At 37.6% G+C, this 22867-nt stretch overlaps 1 protein-coding gene across 1 annotated transcript in view; it reads right to left on the minus strand.

The window, feature by feature from the left end:
- The window catches only part of PTPRB (protein tyrosine phosphatase receptor type B), a 113315-nt gene that overhangs the window by 44027 nt on the left and 46421 nt on the right, over positions 1 to 22867 (minus strand). The window contains 7 exon segments of the mRNA XM_047739421.1: positions 265 to 528; positions 1329 to 1592; positions 2131 to 2394; positions 9899 to 10162; positions 13891 to 14157; positions 19035 to 19295; positions 21182 to 21451. Of these exon segments, the coding sequence (XP_047595377.1) occupies positions 265 to 528; positions 1329 to 1592; positions 2131 to 2394; positions 9899 to 10162; positions 13891 to 14157; positions 19035 to 19295; positions 21182 to 21451 (1854 nt within the window).

Here is a 22867-nt window from a genome sequence, read left to right on the forward strand (position 1 = left end):
AAGTCTATGTGTTAAAACTAAAGTCTACATCGTTTAGCAAGTATGAAAATTTATTCAAGTGATATGGCCCTTCAGGACCTTTCATTTGTTCTGAAGATCTCTATTACGAAAGAAAAATGCAAAAAGAAACTATGAAAAGGGCTCTTCAAACAAATTGAATTACGGCTTTGAGTTCGGATGTTTTTGACTTGTGAATAGCTAAGCCTGTCCATCTGCTGTCCTGTCGTGGAAAACAGTTTGGCTCTTCTCCAGGTGGGCACTCACCTGTCCGCCCCACTCCGTCTACCTGGTTCTTCAGGGAGCCGCTGACTGAGGCGATCACAATCTGGTACTGTTCCCCAGCCTCCAGCCTGTGGAATGTGTGCTCCGAGACGTGTTTGGAGACTGTCTGAGACTCAACCTTTTGATTCTGCCTGAATGCTGACACCGTGTAGGAATCGATGTCCCCCCCACCAGGAGTCCAGTTGACTGTCAGGCTATCTGTCGCCCCATTGGGAGAGATGTGAATATTTCTGACAGCGCTTGGAACTAAAAAGGAAAATAGATGGAAAAGTCATCACTTAGAGAATGAACTATGGAAATTTTCAACCAAAATTGTCACGCTTCTTATATTTTGGCATGTACTAAAATACTAAAATAAAATAGTTCACTTTCATATATCGATATATCGATACATATATCGATACATTTTTCTCAGACTTTTCTGCCTGAACTGAATTTGACTGGGGAAATTTAGAGGGACATCGAAGCCAGCAAGTGGAAATGAAGGATGCCAGTAGTAGAGTGAGGGGCTAGTTAGATTGCCTTGGTCCAAGTCTTGGTTTACTCATTTACTAGCTGGGGGACTACAGGCAAATGACTTACTCTCCATCAGTTTTAGTTTCTTCATCAGAGAAATGGCAGTTATGGTAACAGTGACCAGCCCACAGAGTTGTGAGGATTGAACAAAATGTCCGCGTAAAGCACTTTGCCGTGCGTTTGGTTCATGGTAAACTGTCAATAAATGTTAACGGTCATAACAACACTCCTAACGGAGTTCCAAAGGAAACCCAAGCCACAGAGTTATTTTTATTTAATCTGTAAGCCTCACAAGCACCAGCTAGTCACATTAGTCCAATGCTATTTCTCTGAAAGCTTTTTTCTCTTACCCTACAGAGTACTTTACTTCTGTTAATCCAGCTTGGACAACATCATGTTCACCATCAAGATAACCTCACTTCTTGCCATCTCCCTTTGACCCTATTATTCTCAACCCAAACACCCGGCTACCCAACATGCTAAATTCACCAGCACATCTACTCAAGTTCAAGAGCCACAATTCAAATTACCTGTGAAGCCCTCAATGAAGGCTGACTGCTGTACTTCTCCACTGACGGTCAAGACAAGAATTTTATACTGGCGCCCTGGCGTCAGGGAGGTGAATCGATATTCAGTTGCAGTATTTACGAGGTGAAAAGGAGGAAATACTTTCATGTCGTTGAAGAGCAGCTGGATCTCATATTGGTCGACATCCCCATCAGCTCGTGACCAAGTCACCAGAAGGTCCTCGGTGCTCCTATTCCGCAACGTTAGATCCCTAACGGGCTCTGGGACTAGGGAGGAGTATGGCAAGACACTTCAGGAAAGTGACTGATCAAAGTTTACCTACACAGTAATTTATGAATCACATTCAAGGAACTGGCAAACATCTCTCTTCCCCAAATAAACCACTTGAACTACTTCATGCATAATTAAATGAGAAAAATTGGAAGCAACTATTAAAATTGTAATTTTTTCCTGACATAAATCTTCTATGCCAAGTGTTGGTAGGATATAATTATAAAATGAATTATGACCTCAATCATAAGATAAAACAAGATGTCTAGAACTTTAAATGCCACAGTGCAGGAAGACCGGGAAAAAAAATGGGACAATTGGTCTTCTTGCTTCCCGACTGTGCTTGCTTTTATCTACCAATAAATATTCTGCAATTATAGGCCATGGCTTGGCTGAATGATATTAGCTCCAGGTGAGAGTGGGAATGCAATTTACTGGTCAGGAAGCAGAGAGAATTCAAGGTTCAGATATTTTATTTACTCGATGACCTTCAAGTCCCAACAAACCATCAGATTTTACAAGCTTTCCACTTACTTGTTCTTCCATTCCCTTGTTCACTGGCTTCATATTGTCCACTTCTTGTACTAACAGTGACGCTGTACAACCGTCCAGGGACTAACTTAACAAACACACACTCGTTTTCACTCTTGGGGATGCTTTTGGTTTGAACGAAGTTGTTTTTGTTTTTAATGGTGACTTCATAGTGATCAAAGTCTCCAGTAGCATGCACCCAGGATACCTTTAAATAGTCACTCCTGGCTGAGTTACTAATACTGACTCCCTGGACCTTGTCAGGCACTGAAAAAAAAAGAACAGAGAACAGCTGAAATGTAGTGTGTCTAAGGGAGTAATTGATCACAGATGACAACCTGGGACAGTGAAGGTAAGTGAGTAGATTTTTTCTGTGGGCATTTAAAAGAAAAGTTTTAGACTTTTAGATCACACATTTCCAGAGGGGAAAGATTGTTACACTACTTGGAGTGATTAAATGGATCTTTTAACAGAGCCCAAGAAATGAATTCTAATCTTGTTTTTTTGCATACACGCAAAATGTCATGTACAAGACGGAATTAAATATGATAACTGATGATTAATGTGAATTGATGGTGATGATATTAATTCCAGCATACCTTAGTGACTCAAGACATGATAAAAGTTACCAAGAAGAGTATAAACAATCCAAAAGAAAATTGGGAGAAGAGGAAACATGTAGTTAATACATGAAGAGATGTCTAACATCATTGGTGATCAAGGAAATGCAAGTCAAGACCATGGCAAAATACCATTTTATAACCACATGGTCAGCAAAATTTAAAAACCTGACAAGACCAAGTATGAGACAGGACGCCCAGCCACGGGAGAGAAGATGAATGGACCATATATACACAGTGAGATTATATAGCAGTCATAATTTCTTTTTAACTCAAAATGCAAAAATATGGATTTTTGCCTTTAACATCAAAACACAAAATATAAGTGAATCTTATCAATATAACATTAAGTGAAAAACAAAGTCTTAAGAGAGTACATACTGCATAAAATAACCTTTTTAAAAATAATGTTAGAAGAACTAAAATTTTTAAACCTGTAATTTTAGGACTATATAAATACTAAAACTATGCAAGGTGAAAGGCAAGAAGAGAGAGATGAAACTGGGAGTCAAGATGATGGCTACCTTGGGATGAATCAGTGGGGTGGGAACTGCATGATTTGATACAGATTACTGTCAAGGTTCTAGCTTTTATTATTTTTTTTCTTAACATCTTAATTTTATTTTATTTTTTTCAGTGTTCCAAGTTTCATTGTTTATGCACCACACCCATTGCTCCATGCAATACGTGCCCTCCATAATACCCACTACCAGGCATAATACTCCATAGTATATATGGACCACATCTTCTTTATCCATTCATCCGTTGAAGGGCATCTTGGTTCTTTCCACAGTTTGGCGACTGCGGCCACTGCTGCTATGAACATTGGGGTACATATGGCCCTTCTTTTCACTACATCAGTATCTTTGGGGTAAATACCCAGTAGTGCAATTGCAGGGTCATAGGGAAGCTCTATTTTTAATTTCTTAAGGAATCTCCACACTGTTTTCCAAAGTGGCTGCACCAACTTGCATTCCCACCAACAGTGTAAGAGGGTTCCCCTTTCTCCACATCCTCTCCAACACATGTTGTTTACTGTCTTGTTAATTTTGGCCTTTCTGACTGGTGTAAGATGGTATCTCAATGTGGTTTTGATTTGAATCTCCCTGATGGCTAATGATGATGAACATTTTTTCATGTGTCTGTTAGCCATTTGTATGTCTTCTTTGGAGAAGTGTCTGTTCATGTCTTCTGCCCATTTTTTGACGTGATTTTCTGTTTCATATGTGTGGAGTTTGAGGAGTTCTTCGTAGATCTTGGATATCAGCCCTTTGTCTGTAGTGTCATTTTTGAATAACCTCTCCCATTCTTCAGGTTGCCTCTGTGTTATGTTGACTGTTTCCTTTGCTGTGCAGAAGCTTTTGATCTTCATGAAGTCCCAAAAGTTTATTTTTGCTTTTGTTTCCTTTGCCTTTGGAGATGGGTTTTGAAAGAAGATGCTGTGGCCAATATCGAAGAGGTTACTACCTATGTTCTCCTCTAGGATTTTGATAGATTCCTGCCTCATTCTGCGGGCTTTCATCCATTTTGAGTTTATCTTTGTACATGGTGTGAGAGAGTAGTCGAGTTTCATTCTTCTATACATAGCTGTTATTTTGGGTAGTGGTTTCTCATGTGCCTATTAAATTATTAAAATAATTAATTAAGTGCCTAAATTGAATTGGAAGCCTAAAAAATAAATAAAAGTGACAAAACACGGTTTCTTGAACCAAGAATTATGATTAATCCAATTTGTGCACCTGAGGTTCCCCCAATAAATATACAAACAAATAAATAATGTGTGCCTGTGTTTTTTCTCTCAATCTATCAATTGATCAATCAATTTGACAAAGCTTATATCTAAACTTCTCTTCCACTTTCCTTCAAAGCATGAAATAACTCAGAAATTTCAATATTTTGGCATCTAAGCTATATTTCCCATGATACTTCTTACATCTGCAAGTTGCATTTCATTATCTCTTGTTGGCATACGTGTACTGGTTACTTTTTGTATTAGAATATATCTCCCTGCAGAAATGGAGCCAGGACAGGTATGCTTTCTTCAAGATATTCACTGGAACCAATTACAATGTAGCTAGAATTTATTCAACACAGAATAAAGGAAGAGAAATTCTGAAGTTTTTATGCATGGGCTGAGTAAGAAAAGTCAATGACCCAGGCAATTTATTGAAAACAAAGCAACTATCATAGGAAGAAAAACCAGACTACATACCATGACCCTTAAGTCAATAAGGGGCTCTCCAGGTGGAATTGGAGGTAATTTGTGAGACCTGCCTTGCTGCACGATGAGATGATGTGATGCAGAATTAGAAATATTGATACTTTCACCCAAAACGTAGAACAAAAGTGTTAGAAAGGGAAAAGGGCTTTGACACAATCAGCTAAAATCAACAAGACAGCATCTCAGACACAACTCTATAGTTAAACTGATATCGGGGGCAATGGATTGTCTTGATTAGTCATGCATCAAATCCAAGTTCATGCTGGTAAAGAGTCAAGAATGTGCTTTGAATAGAGGATCATTTTTCTTCCATTTAAAAACAATCTTGACAAAAGGCTTGCAGTATGAAGGTCAGATACATAGGAAATATTCATGAGTTGATGTGGAGGGGAAGCAAGGGGTTAGTAGGATGACATATCCTTTGATTCTGGTGATTTTTAGGTTCCAAGTTTATCAACGTAAGACACTGACATAAGGCTGCTTCCCAAATGGAAATCTACTTTTCAGATCTCAGGCATTATTATGATTATCAGTATAATTAGATCTTAAATCATTTGAGGGTAGGGAATAGCTTTTTATATCCCCAACCAGTGCTTTCAGAAATAGCATGATGTAATGGAAATAGTACTGGAACTAGGTGAGGTTGATTACTGGTCAGCCATGTGGGCTTGGAAGAGCTAAGTTTCTCTCTGGGACTTGATCTACAAATGAGATGGGATTAGATCAATCCATGGACACTTTCAATGTTAGCATGCTGTAGCAATGTAAATCAGTGGTTTTTAAACTTTCTGAAGTCAAAGAAACTTTGAGAATCTGAAAAGAGCTACCCACTCACTCCACAAAGAAACACACATACCTTTCTTATCTGCAACAACTTCATGAACAGTTTTGGGGGTTATGACATTCTTAACATCTATCCGTAGAGCACTAGCTAAAAACTGTGGATCTAAGTGATTTCTGATTATTAATTCAGTGAACATTTATTGAGTGCTTATTGGATTCCAGACCCTGTGCTAGGTAATAGGATGATGTCAATTGCCTTGATCCTCTGGAAAAAATAACATAGTTTTAGGTTTTTATAAGGTCTTTGAGTCCAGAAGATGATTGGCTAATTCTTGCGTTCAGCAACAATAAAATCATGGGTGCTTATGTGGGCCAGGTATAGAGAGAAATACAAAAAGGATTTGGTTCCTGACGTCAAGGCAATCACAGAGGGAGAGATGCAGATGACTGCAATGAATAGTAAATGTCTCCTAGAAAAACATGAATGGGAACTTAGAGGGACACATGACTCAGCTATGAATACTAATCATGATGGAATTAAGTGGATAGAGCAGAAAGATAGGAGACCCATTATAAATTTAACTAATAAGAACCTCTGTCCTGGTTATTGGCAAGAAAAGCAAAATAAAGACATATCAGTGAAAAATTTTGTGAGAGGTCAATGAGCAGATCCTAGCAAACGATAACATGTGTCAAAAGTGATTTTGAAGTTTTCAGTTTAGGTGAGTGTGAATACACTTTGGTTTTGGAAATTTGACAAATTCATTTTTTATAGTATTTCTTTTCATTTCTTTTTTGTTATTATTTTTTCTAGTTTTATTGAGAAGCAATTGCCTTATATCACTGTATAAATTTAAGGCATATAGCATGATGGTTTCATTTATATATATTATGAAATGATTGCCACATTTGGTTCAGCCAACATCCATCCATTCATACAGACATAATAAAGAGAAAAGAGTGAAGAAAAGAAAAAAGGAGGAAAATGTTCTTAATATGATGATAACTCTTATGATTTAACCTCTTAAGAACTTTCTTATGTATTGTCATCATGGGGCACATTACATCACTAGCACTTATTTATCTTATAACTGGAACTTGTACCTGTTGACCCTCTTCCTCCAGTTCCTCCTTCCCCCACTCTGCCTCTGCCTTTTTCTATTAGTTTGCCTTTGCTTTAGTTTTAGATTCTACATACAAGTCAGATCATTGAGTATTTGTCTTTTCTTTTTGACTTATTTCACTTAGCATAATACCTTTAAGATCCATGCAGGTTGGAGCAAAGGGTAGGATTTCCTAATTTTTATGGCTGAATATTATTCCATTGCATAGATATACAACTTCTTTTTTTTTAAGATTTTTTTTATTTATTTGACAGACAGAGATCACAAGTAAGCAGAGAGGCAGGCAGAGAGAGAGAGAGAGGAGGAAGCAGGCTCCCTGCGAAGCAGAGAACCTGATGAGGAGCTCAATCCCAGGACCCTGGGATCAAGACCTGAGCCAAAGGCAGAGGCTTTAACCCACTGAGCTACCCAGGTGCCCCGATATACCACTTCTTTATCCATTCATCCATGGATGGAACACTCAGATTGTTCCCATGTCTTGGCTGTTGTAAATAATGCTGCTATGAACACAAGGGTGCAGATATTTTTTGAGCTAGTGCTTTTGTTTCCTTTGGATATAATCCCAGAAGTGAAATGTTTGGATCATGGGGTGGTTTTTAATTTTTTTTTTTTTAGATTTTATTTATTTATTTGACAGAGAGAGATTGCAAGTAGACAGAGAAGCAGGCACAGAGAGAGAGGGAAGCAGGCTCCCCGCTGAGCAGAGAGCCCGATGCGGGACTCGATCCTAGGACCCTGAGATCATGACCCAAGCCGAAGGCAGCGGCTTAACCCACTGAGCCACCCAGGCGCCCCAGTTTTTAATTTTCTGAGGATCTTCCATACTGTTTTCCACACTAGCTATACCAGTTTTCATACCCAACGGTGCACAAGGGTTGCCTTTTCTCCATGTCAATGTCAGCATTCATTACCTCTTGTCTTTTGATGATGACCATTCTAACAGCCAAAAGGAGATATGACATTGTGGTTTTAATTTGCATTTTCCTAATGACCAGTGATGTTAACTATCTTTTCATCTGCTTGTTGGCCTTTTGTACATCTTCTTTTATTTTTAAGGTTTCATTTATTTATTAGACACAGAGAGAGGGAGATCACAAGTAGGCAGAGAGGCAGGCTGAGAGAGAGGGGGAAGCAGGCTCCCTGCTGAGCAGAGATCCTGATGTGGGGCTCGATCCCAGGACCCCAAGATCATGACCTGAGCCAAAGGCAGAGGCTTAACCTACTGAGCCACCCAGGCACCCCACATATATCTTCTTTATAAAATGACTATGCAGGGGCGCCTGGGTGGCTCAGTGGGTTAAGCCGCTGCCTTCGGCTCAGGTCATGATCTCAGGGTCCTGGGATCGAGTCCCACATCGGGCTCTCTGCTCAGCAAGAAGCCTGCTTCCCTCTCTCTCTCTCTCTCTCTGCCTTCCTCTCCGTCTACTTGTGATCTCTCTCTGTCAAATAAATAAATAAAATCTTTAAAAAAAAAAAAAAGAAAATGACTATGCAGGTCCTTTAACCATTTTTAATAGGGTTATTTACTTTTTTGCTATTGAATTGTATGAGTTCTTCTTATTTAGGATATTAACCACAACTTTGGGTATTAACCCATTATCAAGGTGTACAGTTTGCAAATATTTTTCCCATTCCATAGGTTGTTTCTTCACTTTGCCGATGGTTTCTTTTGCTGAGCAGAATCTTTTTGTTTTGATGTAGTCCCAGTTGCTTGTCTTTGATTTTTTTTTTGCTTATGCTTTATATGTCATATCCAAAAAATCACCACCAAGACCCTATATTTTCTTCTAGGAATTTCGTATTTTCAGTTCTTACATTAAACTTTAATTCATTTCACAAACAAATGAACTTAATTTATTTTGAGTTAATTTTTGTGAATGGTATAAGAGAGAGATCCAGTTTAATTCTTTTATGTGTGCACATCCAATTATCTCAGTACATTTATTGAAAAGACTGTCCTTTCTACGTTGAGTACTCTTGACTGCCTTGTCAAAGAAACCCTGACATTTTTAAATGCAAATATCAACCCATAGCTCAGCAGGAGAGGCTTGACAAAATATTAATGTCGACCTTAAGCAAAAATCTCAGCTGTAAACCCCAAAAGCGTAAGTACATTGGGAAAATGGTAGCCATCTAAATTGAGTTCTTTCGAGAACATCGAAGACCTGACATTCATTGCCTTTGCTAGGATTTTGCTCCTGGTCCCAGAACAAAAAATGTTCATGTTTTTTCACCTTGTGTGAAAAAGAATGAATAGTGGACTTTGACCAAATAGACATTTCAGGAAGGATTTTAGGGCAGAGAACTTCATAGGTTACGGAGCCATTCAGAACTGGGTTTAAATACAGAAACGCACTGGCTCATTTAACAAGTTAAACAGTTGAGCAACTTATTTTTTAGCCTCCCTGAACCTTGATTTCCTGATCTACAAAGTGGGAATAATGACAATGATCTCCATAAGGAAATTGCAAGAATTAAGTTAGTTAACATACATAAAGTCCATGTCTAGCAACCAAAAAGTACTCCCCAAACAGCAAACACTTATTACTATATTTGAATATAATACGAATTCTAGCCATGAAAGTAGTGTTCATCTCACTTTAAAGGAAACGTGTGCTCTCATAAGGAGTTTCTAGGGTCAAAATTTGAAGACTGTCACAATTCTGTGATCTCAACAGCCTTTAATCCTATCATTACAGAATTGTTGCAGATCTGTTGCCTTGAGCCATATAGACAGCCACTTCCTTTTTCTTTCTTTCTTTTTTTTTTTTTTTTTAAGATTTTACTGATTTATTTGAGAGAGAGAAAGAGAGAGAGAAAGCGCGTGCACCCACAAGCAGGGGGCAGGGGCAGACAGAGAGGGAGAAGCAAGCTCCCCTCCGAGTAAGGAGCCTGATTCAGGACTTGATCCCAGGACCATGAGATCATGACCTGAGCCGAAGGCAGAGGCTTAAACGATGGAGCCACCCAAGTGCCCCTAGCTAGCCCCTTCTTACAGAGCCTGGCTCTCCTGAAAGCCTTACCTGTTCGCTCCTGGCTGAAGGAATGGTTTTCATACTTGCCGCTCCTTGTAGTTATGGTCACATTGTAGAGGCGGCCCGGAGTAAGGGAGCTGAAGGAACATTCGCTGACAGACTTGGCAATAACAAGGGACTGAACGACCCTGCTGCCATGAGAGAGCGTCACCACATAGTTATCCACGTCTCCTGGAGCCGGCAGCCAGGAAATGCTCAGGTAGTCATTGCGACCAGAATTGTTTACCGTCACTCCACTCACACTGGAAGGGACTGGGATTTAAAAAGGGGGAGAACATTTGAAAAAAGAAAGCAAGGTCAAAAGTCTGGAGTCATCGACCGCGGTCAGCAAAAACAGTGTGGACCCAGGAGATCTCGTCTGATTACCTAAAGAGGTCAAAGACATGTGAGGATTTCGCCTTAGCTTCTGGAAGCTGAGGGTTTTGGGATCAGCAAGGCTAACTCAAATAAAAATGCAAGAAGGTCTTTTGGGGGCCTCATAAACACAGGGATGCCACTACTGCATTTTTATGGTCTTGCTGTTTGCAAAGTATTTTAAGTGGAGGCATATATTTATGTGAATGTGTCAGGAGGTTCCCTCTGCAGGAAAAGGAACAAATGTAACAATCCAAATGAATCAGCTCGAACCAAACTCATCAATAAGCAAAGATGTTTGAAGGGAAAGATGAAGAACACCATACATTTCTAAAGAGCTTAGACTTTGGATAGCTTTGATCTTCTTGTGATGAAGTTATTTATTCCTGGGGAGTCTAATAACACAGGAGAGGCGTTGCATCTGCCCTTTATAAAGCATTTCCTGCCCTCTAGTGGCAAGAAATCAACCTAAAAGCCTGTCCTGAAAACAACAAATCTGGAGATTGACCCAACAGTGCGCAGAAGGAACTATTGCGGGGATAGTGGCCACTATTGTTTGCTTATTTTAATTGGGGTTTACTGCCACAAACATTTATGGAGAACCCACCATTTGCCACAGATACAAAAATGAAAAAGATGTGGATGCCTTCAAGGAGCTTCTTGGCTAAAGGCAATATGCAAATTAATCATTGGGGTATTGAGTAATAGTTATGTATGTATCAGAAATAAGTATACAGAAGATAGTATTGCCAGCAATAAATATCAGAATAAAATCCTGTAGAGTATGTGAATGCACTACTATTTTCCTCGCTGGCTCACGGCTGCAGCTAAATATTTTCATATAATTGTCAATATCCCTACCTCACGTACAATGGACAGGATCCAGCTAGATGACCTCTGAGAATCCTTCTAATCTAATACACTCTGATTTTGTGATTTAAGCCTCAAAGTCTTCTTTACACTTACTGGCACTTGTCCATCACCAAAAATTATAAATAGCACCATACTGAGCAGCTCTGCAAATGCTGTTCCATGTATATGAACATTTTCTAGAAATAAAGTTGAATCTTTTAGCCTTAATAGTTCTATACTGATGTCTTCCTCTCTCCCTCCCTTCCTCCTTCCCTTCCCTTTATTTAACAATCTGGACATCCCTTGGTTGCTCTCAATAGAATTATGTTTGTTTTTCAAAACTGCTAGAAATATTTGCAACTACTAACATTTTATTAGAAAAGATACAATTATCAAATGTTTTGTCAAAAATATAAATTCATGGTTATAAGAAAACAGATATACAACTTGTTCTTCCTTTAGAACCAGCATTTTCCCAGGTTGGAACTAGATTTGTTAAGCATATCTGATATCTTTAACTTTAAATATTTTGCCACCTTCTCTAGACTGGGAGGGTTTATTTATATGTTTCAACTCTGTGGAAATTGAAGTGAGTAAGAAAGCCGTTCAAAACCTTTCAATTATTTCGGAACTGACCAACATTTCAGCAGTTTGAGTAGATAGTCATGATTATCAAGGCTTTAGCCGTTAAATGTTTTACAATCAACCACATACAAAATTTACTAACCCAGGCACGTTTAGAAATCTCTAATTACTGTGTTTCTATAGTAGTATCCCATTTCCCCCTTTTCTCATGATAATGTCTGCACTCTTAAATGTGTTTGAGTAAAATAACTCATGCTTATATTTACTCATATTTTGCCCTCTCCTCAAAATCCTATCATCATTCTGCAAAGAACTGTCTTGTTTTTGTATACTTATACTTTCATATACTGTGGGTCAAATACCGATACCTCTGCTACAATAAAAATAGAGGCATAAAAACAAAGCTCATTCATTTCAAGTGGTATCGGCAGCCAAACTATGTTAATGTATCACAGTTAAGTTGGAAAGCTCTTGACATATTTTAAAATTTGGATATTAACTTGTGTGGCGGAATCTGACTAGTTGTTAAGCAAACTATTTCCTTTTCCTCTTGGACACACGCTAGGCTACATTTCCCAGTCTCCCCAGCAGTGAAATGTAGCCATTTAACTGTGTTCCTGCCAATGGAATGTGGAGGGGGAAGTGATGTGTCTACTTTCGGGTCTGGTCATCTTCCCCCACCCCATGACCTCTAGTCTCTGGGGAAATGGACAGAGTTCTGAGGACCTAGAGGAAGGAAGAGCCACAGATGGTAGAAGCCTGGATCCCTGACTTACTGCTCGGGAAAGAACCAACCCCAGAGCTGTCTAATCTGGAATCTCCATGTTGTCCCGTTGGATAAGCAGGAAATAAGTCAGTCTGATCTGACTAATACAACCGCAACTCACTGGGAAATGGGGGCAAGGCCCTTCTCAACCCTCTCCTCAGCTTTCTTGTTATTTCTCCAACATTTCCTTACTCCAACAGGGATATATTGCAGTGTATTATCAGGGATGGATTAGAAGCTGGAGGCTTCAAGATGTAAGCTAATGGCAGAGCTAGAGCCAGAATCTAGGTCCTCTGATTCCCAAGCTAAGCTTTTCCCCCACCCCCAATGACACTACACCAATGGCTGGTGCACAGAAGCACTGAAAAAGAAGGAAGGTATCAGGAAGAAGGATGTAGGTAATAATGTCAGCTGCCACAGAATGAGAAAAATGGCACATCTCAGTGAATTTCTACCAAAACTATGAAATATCTTTTCAATGACTTAGTTGCATTTCTGGGAGAGCTAATGAAGTTAATGTTCCTTGGGTTCATTAAGTAGATAAGATTCATGATTTTTAAAAAGGGACGTATCTATGACGTCTACAGCTGATAGAATCTAAGCATCAGTATCCGAGCATCAGAAATACAAGAGAAGCCTGAAATCCAACTTACAATCATATAGAATTAAGTAGGCAAATTCACTGACCTGATTCTGTGTTCATTAATAATTATCAAAGCTTCTACCAAATGCATTAAATTTTTTTCTTTTTAAGAAACTGGAACATAAATTTTATACTGTTTATTTATATTCTTTCTTGGTCTTGTGTAGAAAATTATATTTCCTTCTTTGGTGCCAGTCCTGTCTGACACAGGTAACTATATACCACTTGTTTGTTGAATTAGCTCTTTGACCCATTTGTGACTGTGATCTCTTCAAGGTCAGGAAACATTGTTAGGTGGTTATAGTATTAACTTGTTTAATGTTGCTTCTGAAACTATATGTGATTTGGGGATTTTATTAACTCCACTTTGGACCACAGAAGTTGGAGATCATTTCCTTACTATGTCTTGAAACAAAAATAGGAAAGGGAGTGGAATATACCTTTTTTTAAAAAAATCTCACTTCTTTTTTATCTTAACTGGGACATAAACATTAAGGAAATCATCAACTGAATGAGGGAATAAGCCTAGGTGTCAAATGACTACTATGTTACCACAACGGTTTTTCTAGAAGTTCTGACACCTTTATGGGAGATTTTAGAAAATTCAGAATTTATTCTACTTACCCTCACTCAACCCTCAATTTCCATTCCTAGGAGAGCAACATATATGGATGGTTGGTATTGAAACCTGGTTTCTAGGAAAGTCAAAACTGGATCTGTTTTTAGGGTGCTTCAAAACATCTTAGAATATACTCTAGAGTTTCCATGTGCTCTTCTTACCTGTCCTTCCCTCCACCACCACTTGTCGGGATGAGATCCCGCCGCTTACTGTTGTTACCACCACAGAGTAGAGGCTGCCTGATTTGAGGGAGTGGAAGCTATATCTGCTGGTCTCACTGGAGACACTTTCATTTTTGATGACCACGTTTTCATGGATCAGTAAGACTTGGTAGAATTCTATGTATCCCAGGGCGTGGGTCCAGTTAGTAAACAGACTGCTGGTTGTTCCTTGGTTGGCCACATACAAGCCAGTCACTTGGGCAGGCACTGGAACACAGTAAACAAAGAGAAGAAGGAAAAAAAAAACAACACAGATGACATTTATTCACCCTAAGGAAGTATAGCAAAATGAGTCAAAAGTAGAGACAGTCTTAAAGATGCTAAAAATATATCTATATTTTTTTGCTATAGACTCTCAACTCTATTTCCTGCGGCATATGGCAAACTACTCCCATACAGAAGCTGCTTATATGGGAAATCAAAATTGCTTCAGATCCACGGATGAGATGATGCTTACCTATTAAGTAGTTTTGAACTTACATTTTCAATAATGAAAGAATGTTATTTTTTAATATTGTTTACTTTATGGGATTTTATCTATCATTATCCCATGAGAACTGAGAGCCTCATTACCTACCTGAGCTGATGGTTGTTACGGGGTGGTATTGGGAAATCCCTTCCACCTGATGATTAGGTTGTAGTTTAGAAAACTGGTTAATTCTTTGGCACATTCTCAAGAGCACCATTATTATTATACAGGAAGATGCTACAATAGTATACATTATATTATCCTATAAGAATAGTGATAGTAATAATAGTGATAACCATAACAACTAGTAGGGATAAATGAGTGATAACTATGTGCCAGTTATGGACTCAATGGTTTTTAGAAATTATATTATTTGATACTCATTCAAAAGTCTATAAATTTGACTTTGTTATTTCTCTTTAGAGGAAACCAAAGACCTTATGATGTAAATAGCTTAGCCTATCTATTATCAGAGTGCTAACAAATAGTCATCCGGAGTCCAAAGCCTGATCTGCCTAAACTGTGAGCCTGTGTCCTTTTCCTAATTAGCAACTATTGTGATTTCTAATCTATCCATTAAAAAAAATCTTACATAGATCTTGAAGCTGGCACTTGATCAGTTATATCTTCTTTGTGCCTCTTCCCTGAATTATGGTAATTAAAAGGATTGGGACTTCGGCACAATCCTTCTCAGAAAATTGTTGACTTTTGGATTAAGATACAAATACACTCATTAAAAAGACACTACTGTAGGGCGCCTGGGTGGCTCAGTGGGTTAAGCCGCTGCCTTTGGCTCAGGTCATGATCCCAGGTCCTGGGTTCGAGCCCCACATCGGGCTTTCTGCTCAGCAGGGAGCCTGCTTCCTCCTCTTTCTCTGCCTGCCTCTCTGCTTACTTGTGATTTCTCTCTGTCAAATAAATAAATAAATAAATCTTTAAAAAAAAAAAAGACACTACTGTATGGGGATCAGAAAATTCAATTCTCATTCTAAATTTCACATGGAAAGCAAAGGAATTAATATGGAAATAATTTGGAAAAAGAAGAACAAAGTTGGAGGAGTAACAACATCTGATCTCAAGACTTACTAGAAAGCTACAATAATGAAGGCAGTCTGATACTGGCAAAAAGATAAACACATAGATCGATGGAACAGAAATCAGAATCCAGAAATAGACCAACACATATAGAGTCAATTGATTTTTTACAGAAATGTGAGGGCAATTTTGTGGAGGAAGAATAGTTTTCTTTAACAAATAGGGCTGGAATTATTAGTCATCCATATACAAAGAAATAAACCTTAACCCAAATCTCACAGACATATAGAAATGAACTCAAGATGGATTATGCACCTCAATTGAAAACCTAAAATTATAAAAGTTTTAAGGGAAAATCTTTGTGACTTTGTGTAAAGCAAAGATTTCTTCATATGACACCAAAAGCATAGTCTGTGAAAGAAAAAAACTGATAAATCGGACACCAGAATTAAAAACCCATGATCTGCAAAATACACAAATAAATTAATCAAAAGACAAGCCACAGCCTGAGAGAAAGCATTTCAACACACATTTCTGACAATGGACTAATATCTGAAATATAAAGAATTCTCAAAATTCAATGATAAAAACAACCTCACCAAAAAATGAACAAATATTTGAAAATATGTTGTCCCCTAAAGAGGATAAATGAAGGTATAAGCATGTGAAAAGTTGCTCAAAACTATTAGGAATTAGTGAAAGGTAAATTAAAACTACACGAGATACCACTACCTGCTTATTAGAATGGTTAAAAAACAAAACAAAACACTTGTAATACCAAGGGCTGTTGAGATTATGGAGAAACTAATCTCATATATTGCTGGTGGGAATGTAACATTTTACAACCATTCTGGAAAACAGTTTGGTAGTTTCTTACAAAGTTAAAAATACACTTACTATATGACCCAGCAATGTGAATGTCGGGAATGATGAAAATGATCTTAAGACTAAAAGAGTGTCTTGGACTTCCAGTTCCTATAGTATAGTGGGCTGCATACCCCCAATAAACACAACTACATGTGTTGGATAAAATATAAAAATGTAAATATATGAGTGAGTTGTCAAGAATGTGAGGAATTCTCAGAGACTAAAAAGATAGGTAGCCAGTTCACTGAAGCATACTTTCATCTTAAGGGCATCTTTCAAATATAAATTTAAACTTTGATCTGTGAAATTGGAGGTAAAGTGTAGGACTTTCCCAAACTAAGGAACCTCTTGGTGACCCTGCATATCATTGGATCCTGAAAGGTTACATTCTAAGTATAAGTGAAATAAATATTCCCTCTTTGCTCCTCATATTGCCTCAGAATCCTTGGCACTGGGTGGAGAAAAATAATGATCACTGAGAATTCATAACCCTAGGACAGTTTCAGTGAGTTTGCAACCCTAATTCATAAAACTGGGTGATCAGAAAACCTCCAAGTTGACAGTTTAGATTAAAATAGGTCTGTGTTGATAGCAGTCCTGTGCACCTCAAAGAATCAAATGAAAAGAAAATTCTTTCTAAAACCCATCTATAAACAAGGCCTCAAAGAATTCCCACAGAGTAAATTTCCAAGATATATGACTTTACAGTGAAAAATCACAAACACTTAAGGAAGTAAAGCACCATGAGCAAAAGGCAGCAAACTCAATAGACAACAGGATTGAACTTCTGAAGATTTTAGATATTATAGTTATCGGATATAGAAGTTAAAATAAAAATGGTTTATTTGCTAATGGCAATAAAGGAAGATAATGGAAATATGACTAAAGAGCAACAGAGCACAAAACTGATTTGGAAAGAGAGCCAAAAAGAATGTTTAAAAGTGAAGAAATAAACAAGTAAAATTTGAAACTCAATGGATGGATTTTAAAAAGATTAGACAGAGCTAAACAAAGAATTTGGGAACTAAAACACAGGGCTGAGGAAATTATTCAGACTATAGCCCAGAGAGCAAATACAAGGAAAATATGAATATATATATATATATATATATATATATGTATAATATATATATAGAATATATATAGAATATATATAGAATATATATTATAGAATATATATATTATATAATAATATATATTCTAGACTACTAGAGGGAGAATAGAAAGGGACTGGAGAAAAGGCAAGAGGTAATGTCAAAGAACTAATGGCTGAGAATTTCCAGGGCTGATAAAAGATACTAATCTACAAGTACAGAAATCATCATGATCTCAACCAAGATAGAGGCATCTATGTCTAGGTTATCACTGTAAAAAACAGAACACTAAAGGCAAAGAGTAAATCTTAAAAGCAGTCATAGTAAACAGACTACCCAGAGAGAAACAGAAATTAGACTGATGTCTGACTTTTCAACAGCAAGAATAAATGCCAGAGAGACTACAGTATCTTCAATGTGAGAAAATAATATCTTCAGTGAGAGAAAATAACTTACTTTCTTTCTTTTTTTTGAAAATAACTTTAGACATAGAATTGTAACCCAGAGAAAATATCTTTCAACTTTGAAAGCTATATAAAGACATACACAGAAAAACAAAAGTGTAAAGAGTTCATCCCTAAACACTCTAATAAAGACATTTGGGGGCGTCTGGGTGGCTCAGTTGGTTAAGTGTCTGCTTATGACCCTCATGATCCTGGAGTTCTGGGATCAAACTCCACATCAGGCCCCCTGCTCATCGGGCTCTGTCTCCCTCTGCCCCTCCTCCACTCATGATTGCTCTCTCTCTCTCTCTCTCAAAAAATAAATAAAATCCTTAAAAAAAAGAAAGAAAGAAAGAAAGAAAGAAAGAAAGAAAGAAAGAAAGAAAGAAAGAAAGAAAGAAATTTGAAGACTCTTCTCCAAAATGAAGGAAAGTAATCTCAAATGGAACTTGTGAGATACAGGAAGGAAAGATGAGAAGATAAGTGGTAATTTTTTGTGGGGTTAAAAAGGAGAGAGAAATAAAATACAGAACAATAATATATAAATTGGAAAAAGGGAGTCTTTGAGGATGATTTTGCTTCCTATTTCTGAGAGAAGAAGAGCATTATCAAAGAATAATTGCCACCACTACATCTACTTACTGGTATATTCATCCAATACTCTTTTTTCTTTGAGCTGATCCTAAAGTTAAACTACTCATGTTCCTTTCTAAAGCCAATTCCTTTACTTGTGCTCTAGATCCCACAGCTTGCTTACTCATAGAATAAGTATAGCCATTCTTCCTCTCTCTTTATATTATCACCATTTCTTTCTCTTCTAGAACATTCCTATCAGCATAAAACTTGTTATTTCTTCTATCCTTAAATAAAATCCTCCTTTCAAACAGACCTTCTCTTTCAGATCATGCCCTATTTCTCTGCTTTCTTTTGCAGCAAAATATCCTTAGAAAAGTTGTTCTCTGCTTCCATTTCAAAATAAAACCAAACAAATTAAAAAACAAACAAAACAACTACCAAGAGTTGAAATAAGTGTAATAGAAAACAAACAATAGAAAACATTCATAAAACAATGACCAGTACATAATAGGCATTCAGTGAACATTTGTAATTCAAACATTAAACAATTCAGTAGTCAGGATACTTTTTAAAGTTTAAAACTTATAAAAAAAAGATTACCTGTTCTTCCTTTAGTTGAAGATGAATTTTTTAAGTCTCCACTAATACTGGTGACTGTAGCTACATATTTTCGTCCAGGCACCAGGTCAGTAAAAGTGAATTCTTTGGCATCTTTGGGGAGTGACTTGTGGATGAGTAAGAGGTCTCTGTCAGCTAGTGAAATGATGTATTTCTCCCATTCTGCTACAGGGGTCTGCCACATGATGCCCAAAGAGGTTTCATTGGCATGTTTGACACGAAGCTGGAGGACAGCCAGGGGGACTAAGAAAAAAGCAATGGAGACTGCGTCATTGACTTGCCTCAGAAACACTCAAGAATTTCTTAGAGGGCTGTTCTCTTCCAACCACAGAAGTGTTCCAGTTCAGCATTTCTTTTCTGAAAGTGTATGAGCTCTCGGCGAGGGGGGGTGGGGTGGGATCTAATCTCAAAAATTGTGTGTGTGTGTTTTTAGAAGATTTTATTTTTAAGTAATCTCTCACACCCAACGTGGGGCTTGAACTCACAGCCAAGAGGTCAAGAGTTGCATGCTTCACTGACTGAATCAGCCAGGCACACCAAATTTTGTTTATATAACCTATCCAGAAAGGAGGATTCAAAAGAATACACTGGAAAATGCTTTCCTGGGTCATTTATTTTTGACCACATATTACCTCGAGTGTTTATTTCTTCATATGAATTCTATGATATGAAAATACTTAATTCAATCATATCATCCACAAAACCACTGAGAAAGGTCCACATTTGACTATATAGATGAAATCAGGAGTATTTTTTACCCTGTTAGATTGGAAAGACAAAGTGCTTCCCTTTTTCTCCAGGTTTCCAACTTTCTCTGGAACATTTCTGAGAAGTGGACACCGATGTATCCATGAAAGGGAAAACAATAATAGTATAGCTGGCAAGCAAGAATAGTATCTGATTAAAGGCTCCCATTATCCAAAGAATTGAAATTGTTTCCATTTCTCTAAAAGGTTTCATTACAATTTCTAGGACACATTGCTAAGAGTAAAGTACTAGTCCCATAAAACAATAGGGAAACAAAATTATGGAAGAACAAAGTGTGTAAAATTATATTGATTTCTACATTAAAGAAATTTTCTGTAATTCCGTTCTGAGTCCTAAAATCTGTATCTTCCTTCTTTAATATATTGAAATCAATTGGATTGTTACATCAAAGCCTACTTCAACTAACCTTATTCACCTAGAGGTACAATTTAAGAAAAGTTCTCCTGATAATTATGCCAACTGCTGAGAGCCCCTACTGTTTCTTGACAGTATTCCAAGTTATTTGAGGTGAATGAGATAAAATATGGGAAAGGACATAGATACTTGTCCTGTAAAATGCTGAAATGAGCTTGGTTTAAGCTTAAATAGGCCTTTGATCATTATCTAAGGAATATTAATATTTAGAAAATGAAGATATGACTGGAGGACCCAGTTGGCAAGCTAAGGATATCTTGATCTTCTTCTTTGACATTCTTCTAAGAAGAACATTGAATCAAAGTAGTTATTTCCTTATCATCAGGCAAGACTAAGAGAGAAGATATTTGAATTTCACTCCAAGTATGGAGTATTCCATGTCATAGGAATGTTGAGTTTGGAAGGACAATTCTCTTAATTTGAGAGTTGAGCAAACAGTCTCAGAGGGGTTGTGACTTCCCCAAGGAGTTACAGTATAGTGGTGACAGTCAGAATACCAAGACCCATGTCTCGGGATCCTCATTCTCTTCTACCCTAAAATCCAAATATATTCCACTTCCCTTTAATAACCCCTCTTTGGACCATGAAATTCCCTCATTAGTCAACATCAAGTCAAAGCAATGGTTTTCTAACACTGATCACTAGCAAAAAACTGTCAACTATCTTCTTTTGTGGGAAGAATTCTCCAATTGTTTTCTTCTTATTCTTTTGGTGTTTAAAATGTCTTTCTTTTCATAAAATAATGGATTTATTAGTGGAAGCAATTTTTAATGTTCTAATTTGACAAAATTAAACATTACCAAAAATAATTCAGTCTAAAAGTCTATAATATCTCAAATTCAGGGAACATGGTGGGGGCGGAGGGAGGCATTGACAGCTACCTGGGTTGCTTGGGAGAGGGACCAAGTTAAGGTTCCAGCGTCATTAACACCTTTGTATTTGCTTACCTGTCCTGCCTTGGGAGCGCTTAGAATTCTTCAGATTTCCACTCTCAACAGTGACGTCTACTTCATACTGTCTTCCCGGTATGAGCCCCAAATCATCTATGGTGTAGAGTGTCTCCTCCTTTCCCACGGTGACGTTGAGCAGCACCACAGAATCATTGAAGAGCAGAATACGATACTGCTCCCAGTCTCCAGCAGGGGGCGACCAGCTCACTACTAAGGACCTTATCGAACCATTGCTGTTTACCTTCAGGTTCCCAACTTTGTCTGGAACTAAACGGTGAAATGATGTCAAAAAGGAGATTCTAAAAACCAAAAGTAAGGATACTGATTCACTTTTCATGGGCAACAGTAGATAAGAGACCTAATAGCTGCAGTTCAAAACATTTCTATTTGTGGATTGCAAATGAGTATTTTTTCCTCATTTTGGAGACATCAGACACTCAAGAAATATATGCTAAAATCATCTTAGTAATATCAGTAATGGATCTTCTGTAACACTGTTAATAACCTAGCAATATGACTGCTGTGTTTTATTGACTGCACACCAGCCCTAGAGACAATATTGATGTTGCCTCTAATGATGTTGACATTGATGGATGTGGTATCTTTTGGTAGAGACACTGCATGTCGTGGTCATGAAAGAGTCCTTCCTTTATCAACTGACAAGATTAATCTTCTTGCAAGGTAGCTCTGGTCTAATAATTCATTTGCTTAAAAGCATGCAAATTCTCTCCATTAATTACAGAATAAAACATCAAATCCTGGGTCTGGCATCTGTAGCTTTCCAAAATCAGACCCCATATCCTTCTGGTCTTAATTCTGACTAGTTCCTGCAGCCACCCACCCTGCTTCTGCACTCTCTCCCATACTGGCCTCCAGGTGCATGTTCTGCAGACCTGTAAATATACTGGGGCCTTCTTCCTCCATGCCTTTGCTTATACTACTCCTTCCACCTCAAGTGCCCTTCCCTCTTTGCCCTCTTCCCTTGCCAAGAGCCTCACAATTTTTAGGTCCAGTTAAAACCCATTTCCTCCAAGAAGTCTTTACTGGTCTTCTGAACAAGAATTTTGCTCTCTTGTTTTTCAGACCATATGGCTCTTACTTGGAATCTCTAACAGCACAGAGAATGGACCCTGGAATTAAACACTCTGGTTTAAATGCCAACCCCACCATTCACTGGCTAGATGACTATGGACAAGTTATTTGAGCTCTCTGAATTATCTCTAAAATGATGATAATAACAGAACCTCTCTCATGTTAATGGTATCAAGTGTTTGGTTAGTGTCTGATACATGGCAACGCCAATGCAATTACTCTTATTAAAGTATACTGTTTTATTTTTTGTGTGTATAGTCTACATTTGTCTGATTAAAATATAACTTCCTTAAAAGCAAAGGCTGGCAAGGTAAATATTTCAGGCTTTCCAGGCCACATATGGTCTCTGTCTCATATTTATCTTTCTTTTTCCCTTAAAAAAAAAAAAAAAACCTTTTATATGTAAAAACCACTCTTAGCTTGGGGCTACACAAATACAGTTTACAGGCCATATTTGGCAAAGGGTGTAGTTGGTGTAGTTTGCAGAACTCTGACATTTTAACAACTTCCCAAACTCATAGCACAGTAATTTATACATAGAAGGGACTGGATAAATATTTAGTGACATAAATTAATAAAATAATTTGTGGA

The sequence above is a fragment of the Lutra lutra genome, chromosome 8 (assembly GCF_902655055.1).
Source record: "Lutra lutra chromosome 8, mLutLut1.2, whole genome shotgun sequence".
In the NCBI taxonomy this organism is placed as follows: Eukaryota; Metazoa; Chordata; class Mammalia; order Carnivora; family Mustelidae; genus Lutra; species Lutra lutra.